At 34.4% G+C, this 10,825-nt stretch overlaps 1 protein-coding gene across 1 annotated transcript in view; it reads left to right on the top strand.

Moving 5' to 3' along the window:
- Positions 1-10,825, top strand: part of BRWD3 (bromodomain and WD repeat domain containing 3) — a 363,038-nt gene that overhangs the window by 72,982 nt on the left and 279,231 nt on the right. The window contains exons 7-8 of the mRNA XM_006902191.1: positions 7,664-7,824; positions 9,842-10,063. Coding sequence (XP_006902253.1) covers positions 7,664-7,824; positions 9,842-10,063 — 383 coding nt within the window. The remainder of the gene's footprint in view (positions 1-7,663; positions 7,825-9,841; positions 10,064-10,825) is intronic.

Below are 10,825 nucleotides of genomic sequence, written 5' to 3'. Positions count from 1 at the left end.
AAAGCAGCTTGAACTTCTGCCTTCATCACCGTAGGCTCTGGCTCAAATGTTATTTCATTAAATTCTTCTGTATCTGCCAATTCCTTTCGATACAATGACTCAGTATATTCCTTCCACCTTCTTTTAATACTTCCTGGATCATTTAATATTCTGCCTAAAGCATCCTAATGAAGGATGCTGCTGAGATTATTAGCAAGGGGTATTTGAAGATGTTGTAGTGACATATACAGCTGTGATGAGTGGGAAGGCCCTAGTTGAAATCTTGTATGTAAGATAAAAATGTATTATTAAATACAATATTCTCAGCAAGTAGAAAAAGACCAACAGTCTCTAAAAATAAAAGGGAATGATAAGGATAAGGGCTGAAATTAACAGGATACACAACAAAACAGTTGAAATATCAATAAGATCAGTATCTGAGACAGCAAAATAGAAAAGGCATTTGCAAACTTAACAGAAGACACAAAATGTTCTTATAACAAGATTAACATACAAAGATCAATTGGATTTTTCTACAGTGACAGAGAATACAGAACTGGAGCTAAGAAAAGCAATACCCTTTACAGTAGCTAAAGACAAGATTAAATACATGGGAGTAAATCTAACCGGAAGCCCAAAGGATCTATTCAAAGAAAACTGCAAAACATTACTACAAGAAACAAAAAGAGACCTGGAGAAGTGGAAGTGCTCATGGATAGGAAGACTCAATATTATGAAAATGACAATCCTTTCAAAGGTTGTTTACACATTCAATGCAATCCCAATACAAATATCAATTCCATTATTCAATGTGATAGAAAAGGCAATCTCCAATTTAATTTGGAATGGAAAGAGACCCTGAATAAGCAAAGCACTTCTTAAAAATACAAACAAGGTAGGAGGCATCTCCCTGATTTCAAATCCTACTACACTGCCATGGTGATCAAGACAGCAAGGAACTGGTACAATGACAGACACATAGATCAATGGAATAAAATTGAGAATCCAGAAATCTGCCCATCTACCTATGGTCAACTGATTTTTGACAAGAAGATGAAATCAGTTAGGTGAGGAAATGACAGCCTTTTTAACAAATGGTGCTGGCAAAATTGGAAAACTATCTGTAGAAAACTCAACCAAGATCCACAACTCACTCCATACACAAAAACCAACTCAAAGTGGATCATGGACCTAGAACTAAAACCAAGGACTATAAACTTCATTAAAGAAAAGCTTGCAAGAATTTTAGAAGTCCTAATCCACACCAAGCATCCTGAAAAAAATCTACAACCAGGAGAGGATAAAATAGATAATGGGACCTTCTAAGAATCAAATCCCTATGCACATCCCAAAACTCCAACAGGGTAAAAAGGGAAGCCACAGACTGGGAAAAAATATTTGGTAATGATATGTCAGATATCTAGAGTTTAAAAAATATTCGAGCACTACCACAAAATAAAGGTAAACAATCCAGTTGAAAAGTGGGCTCAGGTTATGAACAGACACTTCACCAAAGAAGACATTCAGATGGCCAACAAACACATGAAGAAATGTTCAGAATTCCTAGCTTTAAGATAAATGTAAATCAAAATAACTATGAGATATCATCTCACCTCAGGAAGACTATCAAAGTTTAAAAGAACAGCAAACAACTAATGCTGGTTAGGTTGTGGAGAAACTGGAACCCTTATTCACTGTTGGTGAGAGTGTAAAATGGTGCAACCACTGTGGAAAGCATTGTGGCGCTTTCTCAAAAAGTTGCAAATAAAGATACCATTTGACCCAGCAATTCCACTACTGGGAATTTACCCTAAAGAAACCAAAACTGGCACCCAAGCATATATATGCACACCCATGTTTATTGCTGCCTTGTTCATAATAGCAAAGAGTTGGAAATAACCCAAGTGTCCATCAACAAATTAATGGATAGAAAAGCTGTGGTATATTCACACAATGGAATACTATGCTGCATTGAAAAACAAGGAACTCATTAAATATTATACAAAATGCATGATCCTGGAGGCCATTATGCTGAGGGAAATATCTCTGTGACAAAAGGACGAATATTGCATAGTGCCATTGTTGTAAAACAGGACTGACATTGGGGTTGAGGGGAGACTGAGACAGGGGATAAATATTGTATTCTGCATTGAAACAGATGAGGGAGAGAACTGTTTAAAAGCGATATAAGTTTAGGTATTGTCATGACAGGACTCCAGAATGAAGGCTGCATAGTGGAATAGACTTGGGGTGAGAGATTATATAACAATGAATGAAATTTTCTTTTAGTCTTCAAAGAGAACAGTGAATTGGGGGATGGGGTGGGCAGGAAGAAAAGGGCAACAATGAATGAATGGAAAAAAATACTTGTATAAGAAATCAAAGACGCAACATCACAACAGAACCAGCTGCAATTAAAATGATAATAACAATATTATGAACAGCTATACTCTGAAAAATTTGAAAATCTAGAGAAAATGGGCAAATTCCTAGGAAGTCAAACCTGGCTCAAATTGACACTGACAAAAGTAGAACGCTTTAACAGATACATTACAAAAGAAGAAATTGAGTAGGTCATAAAAGGACTCCTTATTTTATTTATTTTTTTTTAAAAAGGCCTGGTCCATATATGGCTTCATGGGTAAATTCTGCCAAACATTCAGAAATGGACTATCATCAATTCTACTTAAATTATTTTAAAAAAGAGAAAAAGAAGGAACACTCTTAGAATCACTCTGTATAATGAAACATGCATGATTCTAATACCAAAACCAGGCAAAAACATTACCAAAAAGAAAACATAAGAAAAACAATTATTATAGTTCATCATATTAATAAAGCAAATGACAAGCAAAACATGATCCTATCAATTGATACAGTAAAGACCTTTGACAATTTCTGACACTCCTTGATTATAATACTCAATAAAATAAGAATAGAGGGAATTTTTGATCTTGTGAAAATTGTATACACAAAACCAAGAGCCAACATCATTCTCAATAAAGAAACACTAAACATACTCTCCTTGCGGACGGGAACCAAGCAGGGATGTCCATTATCACTACTCCTATTTGTAGTGTACTGGAAGTACTATCTAGAGCTGAACAATTGTATAACTTTCATAATTTCTCCAAGTTCATAGAATTTCTGGAGGCAGGCTATTTTGGAAATGGCTGCTACTCTTGCTTCCAAGCTTGTTTTAATTGGAAAGCTCCACCAAACACTGTCCACCATGGGTAATCATTATTGATTGTATTTGATGCTTCAGTGTCACAGTGTTTAGCACACAGCAACCATGACTTACCTCTGTACAGCAAATGGACAGACCAGTAATATACCACTTAGAAGAATGTTTGACCAAAACAAAACCAGGCCTGAGGGCCGCAGAGTAAAATCACCCACCTTTGGTAAATATTTTGTATATTCAACAGTTATTTCCCTAGGGTAGTTTCTTAGTTGGAGGGATGAGGATGTGTACATTTTCATGACTTGTGAAATTTATTGCCAAGTTAATTTGCAAGTGCATTAGATTATGCTGCGTTTCTGTTAGAAAGCGTATGTACACCGTTTCCATTATAATTTACAGCTTTAAGTTCTAGCATTTTCAAAATACTAACTTAATTGTAAAATTTCACCTTAGTAATATTATTTCTTTGTTAGAAAAATAGTTGAACATTCTTCTGTGACTCAGTTTATTTGTATTTCCTATATTCTGGATTTTTTCTGTTAATTTCTTTTACCCACTCATTGTTTGAATTTTGATGATTTTCCCTTGCAATTAGATATTAGCTTTTCTAAAGGAATTTTTAAAAAGTGAGAGAATGTTGTCTTCTGTGCAATTTTGCAATGTTTTGTGTTTGAAAGATGGCTAGAATAGCAGCTTTGAGTTGGTTCTGACTTCAAGGTACATAACAGCAATAAAAAGATCCATAAAAATGTTAGTAATTGTGATCTAACTTTTTAGGGTTTTAATTCTTAATTACATTAAAAGAATTTTGTTTATTTGCTAAGTCGTATTCCTTTGGCAGTCATATTTGTTCAATACATAACTTTCTTTTCTAGTAGCTATTTAGCTTTCTTTCTCATCATTGTATGTTTTACTGTCCTCCTCTCATAAGCTTTCTGTGTGGTTTTTCGCCCACCCCCCTTCTTCTTAGTTATGTGTTGTTGTTCTTGTTGTTTGTTTTATTTTTTTATACTTTCAAGAAGTTACTCAACTCGGGGAAATTTTCTCCCCTAACAGAAAATTTGACAATGTCTAGAAATATTTTCAGTTGTCACTCAAAAGTTGGAAGGTATATGATACAGGCATTTATTGAGTAAATTGATGTACTATTGTAATTCTTATACTGTTGTAATTGTTTTTGAATGATCTTCAGCAAGATTTTACTAGTGTGCGATATTAATGATATTGTTTGGTAATTTCCATATTTTATTGGATCATTATTCTTGGGAATGGAAACAATTAGTTCTCTTCCAGTCAATTTTCCAGGTAGCTTTCTTCCAAACTTCCTGGCATAGCTTGGTGTACATGTCTAGGGTGTTATCTCTTGAAACATGACAGTTAATATCCCATCAATTCCTGGGGCCTTAATTTTTGCTAATACCTTTAGTGCAGTTTGAACTTTTTTTATCACCATTGGTTCTTGATCTTATGCTACTTCCTTTAGTGGTTCTGTGTCTGCCAGTTCTTTTTGATGCAGTGATACAGTGTATTCCTTCCATCTTCTTTTGATGCTTCCTGCATTATTCAGGATTTTACCCATGTCATCTTTCAGTATTGCAACTTGATGCTTGAATTGATTTGTCAGTCTTTGAACTTGATAAATGCAAAGAAAGTTCTTTTATTTTACCCCAACCCTTTGTACATTCCTTTATAATACTTTGTGTTTTTGTGCTTCCTTAGACTTCTTCTGTCCTCTCCTTTTAATTCATAATTTTCTCATTTTCTCCTTTGTTTTGGCTTCTCGACATTCTAGTGCAGTATTCAGAGTCCCTTCTGACTTCCATTATGGTATTCTATTTCTCCTGTCTTTGTAATGACCTTTTGCTTGCTTCATTGGTTAATATCCATGATGTCACCCCACAACTCATCTGATCTTCTTTCAGAAGGCCTGGAAGACTCCACTCTGGGAGTGTGGCTTTTTACTGCTTGTGGATGCTGGTCTGGATGAGCAAGTAAAGGGAAGTTATTGGGGTCGTGCTTTTTTGGGGTCGGGTTTGATGTGTATTACTGTTCTTTTCTCCTGAAGAGTGGGTGTCCCTGAGCCTTTGCCTAGGATTTAGGTCCGCTCAAAGGCTTTGGCTTAAAACGTCACAAATTTATTAATTTTGAATGAATATTCCTTGAATTACACAGCAGTCTTTTGTCTATTTGATGAACTGAAAAACTTGGTGTTGCTGTGACGCTACACACTGTTCTTATCAAATACCATAATGGTTACCCATTATGTACATACAGTGTTTGGATGAGCTTCCAGATTGAGTTATGCTGGGAAGCAGGAGTGGCATCTACTTCCTAAAACTAGATGTCTCTGGAAACTCTACAAACTCTCTAAACTCTTTAAATGTACAAAAATGATGGTAGTTATGGAACAGATTTTTGTATAGAAATGTTAGTCATAGACCAGACTTGTGTCTTTTGTGCAAAACTTATTCTCAGTCGTATTCGACTTGCTAAGTGAAACTAGTGCTGTTATATCTGGAGAAACACTCTTCCACTTTGTACATCACTCTTTGTCAAGGTGCAGTATGAAGTAACCTGGGTTGCTGTGATGCGGAACCTTATGCCATTGGGGTATCAAATACCAGAATGGCTTCCCAATGTGGACAGTGTTTGGTGGAGCTCCCAGTTGTAAAACAGGTTTGGAACCAGGAGTGGCATCCACTTCCTAAACCACATGCCTCTGGAAATTATGAACTTGGTAAAATGATGACTGTTATGGAAAGGCATTAGGTCTTTTGTTCATAGAGTCACCATGAGTTGTGCTCGACAAAACCACAATCAAAAACAACAAAAAGAGAAAATTTGACAATGTCTAGAAATATTTTCAGTTGTCACACAAAAAGTGATACAGGCATTTAGTGAGTAAAGGACACGGTACTATTAAATACTCTACAGTAGACAGCTATTGAAACAAAGAGTAGTTCCATTAAAAATATCAAAAATTTCAAGATTGATAAATTCTGCTTTAAAATATCTTTCTCCATCTACCTGCAGTATATGGACTGAGCAAAGCAAAGTAGAAGTAATGATTTACTGTTTTAAGAAACTCAGAGTAAGAAATGTTTGAAGAGAGGAGAATTACAAAATATTCAACATTAGAATACCTTATAATTTCTTTTTAGCCTTATGGAATTTTCTAGGAGTTGAAATGAGTACCATTGCCAAGACGAAATCTTGCTTAGTATTTATGCTTATGCATATTTTACCATTATTTACTCTGCTTTCTATTGTGTTACATACATACTCAGATCTTTAACTTGTTTTTATTATTTACATCCAAGGTTTGGCTGGTTTTGTCATTCATTTTTTGTCATTTTGTCAGTTTAAAATGGCCAGTGGATCTACCTATGCCTGAAAGAAAGACTTCATTGCTCTTGTGAGATATTGAAAGGTTTCTTATTTTTTATTATGGCATGGTTCTAATTGTACTAATCTAGCTAGAACTCAATTCTTGCTTTAATTTTTTCCTTGCTTAAACATAAAGCTATTACTCCTTATATCATTTATACTGTATGGTAAAGTGTAACATTGTGTCAAAATGACTTTGAACTTAGAAGATCCCTGTGTTTTAATTCAAATATAATGTGTTGAATGTTAAGTATTTTTACTTGTAAGGAGATAATGGAGAAATTTTACAGCGTGGGTGGGTGGTTGTCAATCCTTACACAGTAATAAAGATCTCCATTTCAGGGAAGTGAGGAGAATCCACATGGTTTTCAGAGGAGATATGTGCAGGCTTATGTTTTATTCCAACAAGTTTTTAAAGAGAATTAAGAACAGGGGAAAAGCAAACAAAAAAATAGAAGCATTTATAAGGTGACTTTAAGGAAGCCTCAAATATTAATTGTTAACTAGATGGAAAGCCTACAGATTTAAAGACCAAAGGGAATGAGCCCATAGGAAAGTCTAGAAGATTACTACTTAAAACTTAAGTGGTGTCATACATTCTCTTCTTTCTTTACTGTATAAATCTCGGATATTACTCTTTAAAGCTTAGGGAGAGCTGTGTGTATGGTACACAGAAGTTGAGATCCAGGTTCATTAAAAAAATCCTTGTGTGAATTATCAAATATGTTATGATCAACTAAATCTAGTTCTTATTCTAAAATTCCTTCATGGTAAATTTACTTAAGATTTTAAAATGACTTTTTTATAATAGTCTTTTTTTTTTATAATAGTCTATCAAGAAAGATAAAATGAAGATATGCCTGAGGAGGGCAAGCAGAAAACTCAGGCCCTAGCAGTTTCTGAGAAGAGTATTTTTAGTGTTTTGATGTAGGCTTTGAGTTCATGAAATTATGCATTTTGTAAGGGATATTAGACTTTTCATTGAGTAGACTTGCTGTTTTGTGTGTTGTGTACAGTTGTGTCTTATCTTAATAGTCATAATTTAACTTCATGAAGTACATTTCACTTTCAGTTTTTAAGAAGGAAATCTTCTATTTTATTTTTTCCCAGTGAATATCACTTCTGCCAGGCAATTAACTGGATGTAGTCGCTTCAGCCATATTTTCCCTTCATCTGCTTACCAGCACATTAAGATGCATAAGAGAATTCTGGGGCACTTGTCATCTGTGTACTGCGTAGCATTTGACCGAAGTGGCAGAAGAATTTTTACAGTGAGTTTATACTTTATAGCATTGCATTGCATTTTGTAAAAGATTCACCTATTTTGAGGCAAATGAATGCAGAAAAAAAATAATGGAAACTGATAATCTTTTCTTATTCTTTATGGGTAAATGAGTAAACTATAATATAAGGTCTTATAAATGTGTAAACTACAATATAATGTCAAAATCCTTGAAGGTAAAGATTTTGAAGCTCGTTCTCACATAATTTGGATATGTTATCAGGAGGAGTCAGTCAGTCCTTGGAGAAGAACGTCATGCTTGTAAGGTTGGAGGGTGAGCCCAAGAGAAGACCCTGGAGGAGACGGATTGACACAGTGACTGTGATAACAGGATCAGATGATTCAGAGACAGTGAGGTTGTCTCAAGATAGGGCAAGGTTCAGAGCTGTTATTCATAGGATAATTGTGAGTTGTACTCGACTCGATGGCACCTAACAACATCATTATCTTTTGAGGTGAGGAGCTCTTGTGGCCTACTGGTACGAAGCTGCACTACAATCCCAAAGGCATGTGTTTTGAATCTACCAACTACTCAGCAAAGAAATGGGCAGTCTCCTCTTATGCTGCCTCTAAAACCCCTCTGTAGGGTCAGTTATGAGTTGATTCCAACTCAACACCATGCCATAGCAATGATGTTTTGAAAAATTTAATGTAAAATGTGACATTATAAATTTTTCAGGAAGCCTCATTCTAAACATGGCTAGTTTATGTGAAACAAGCTTAGTTTTTCATTTCATTTCTTTTCATTATAACAAACATTTTTAAAATTTAGATTGCCCATTTTACATAGTTAACTATATTACTTTTATAATTTATTAACTGAAGTAAATAATTTTGAAATTATAATTGTTTTGCTTTTCCTATTTTTAAGTGTTTTTTTGGTGTAACTATATCCTATTATATTGTATGCTTTTGAAGATGAATTTGGAACACAATATTTCCAAGATGTAGCTAAGTCTTATTGCATTAGTGGTAAGTTAAAATAGGTGTATAGGTAATGGCATAGTTTTCTTTTTTACATTTGTATGTACAGTAAAGGAAATGGTTTGTCCTTAGAAAAGTTGTGACTCCTGAAGGTCTTTACAATTTTGTGGTTTGACTGCTTTATGACTCCAAATGTGTCACCTCAGTATTTACATGTTGATGATTATGATTAGAATGATAATTTCTCTTTCTTTTAACAGTTATACAATTATCTAACACATTAGAGAAGTTCTTTGTACTATTTTTGTATTGATTTGTGTACAACCATTAATATACATTTTGTTTTATTCATGTACATTGCATTTAATATAACCATTCGTATACAAACTGTTTCACTCATGTACATTGTGTCTTATATAATTAATTGCTATTAATCTGTGCCTTTATCACACCATATTATCAAGTCCCCTTTGCACCTTGCCTATTCCTTCTACCCTCCTCCCATCTGTCCACTGATCTCTGTTGCTCTTGTGAATCCTCTCACTTCTCCTTTAGTTTTCCTTTTCCTCTTCCCCCTCCCCTTTTGAACAGTTATACATAGCCTGTTTTTATTTGCTAAATGCGTTGGCCTTACTGATTTATTCTTCCTTGTCTTAATCCTTTATAATGTTCATTGCTTTTTATTATTTTTAAATTATGTTACCTTTTTAAATATTTTAAATATTTGTAGAGAAAAATATTCAAGTGGTTAAGAAAAGAGATGTGAGGCTCGAAGTGTTTAATGTCAAATCACTTAAAAATGAGGAAAAAAATACTTTAAATTGTCTAGATTGGTATTAGTTTTGAGGAGTATTTTTACAAATATCATTATCAGTTTGGATAATGCCTTCTGTACTATCATATAGGTATTGCTTATTTTTACTATTGGATTCATATTACATAGCGAATAAGAGCTACATCTTAAAGTAGTTAAATGTAACTCCCCTTTGCCTTTTTACTTGTTTATATTGTTTTCTATATTTCTGTTTGGTCGTCAGTTGCTATTTCACTGAAAATCTCTTGTACATTTGGTGTTACTGTAGGGTTCTGATGACTGTTTGGTGAAAATTTGGGCTACAGATGATGGACGTCTTCTTGCTACACTTAGAGGGCACTCTGCTGAAATATCTGATATGGCTGTTAACTATGAAAATACTCTGATTGCGGCAGGCAGCTGTGATAAGGTTGTAAGAGTGTGGTGTCTTCGTACTTGTGCACCAGTTGCAGTCCTTCAGGGACATTCAGCTTCTATTACATCCATACAGGTGAGAAAAATGAGGCCATACCTATAAAACATGTAACAATAATGAAAAATCTCCTTTTTTTGGTTAATAATAGAAAAAGCACAACACAAAGTTGTTTCTCTCTTAAGGCCTTTCTTCTAACATATATAGATAGACTTTTATAAAGTTCTTTTTGATGTCAATATATTCCTTTTACAATTAGATGATTAAAGAGGTTCTTTAAATGTAGTATGAAGTAATTTATATATCTATCTTTAAAATTTGTTAAGAAGATAAAAGACTAATCATTTTCTTAAGGAACATACCTGTTAGGATAGAAATATATTTTAACTTGTATATTGCAATGCTTTGTGGTAATTTTTTTAGACATGCTAAGTTTTTAAAATTTTACTTATTATTATTATTTTGTGTGTATACCGTCAAATTGGATCTGACTGTTACAGGAGGAGATTGTCTGTCCTTCTCCAGCAGAGCATCTGGTGAATTTGAACGACTCACTTCTGGGACGGCAGTATAGCTTCTTGCCACTAGGCCACCAGAGCTCGCCGATGCTAATTTTTTTCTTAAAATTTTATTAGTTTAAATGAATATTTACAGGGATTTTGGGTTTACATTCCTTCATTGCTGCACCATTCTCTCTACCCTCCTCCCCAGTTCGTTCTTCATTCCCCCCCATGTCTGTTTTAATTGTCCAGTTGCCACAGTGCTTGTCAAAACCAATTCTGATTAATCTCCTTTGTCAGTGTGTCCTTTGCCATTCCCTATCACTCCTCCCTGAGAGAG

This window comes from Elephantulus edwardii, unplaced genomic scaffold, assembly GCF_000299155.1.
Source record: "Elephantulus edwardii isolate Elephantulus edwardi_28Jun2011 unplaced genomic scaffold, EleEdw1.0 scaffold00378, whole genome shotgun sequence".
In the NCBI taxonomy this organism is placed as follows: Eukaryota; Metazoa; Chordata; class Mammalia; order Macroscelidea; family Macroscelididae; genus Elephantulus; species Elephantulus edwardii.
The sequence above is the reverse complement of the archived record's forward strand: the minus strand, read 5'-3'. Positions and strand labels throughout refer to the sequence as shown.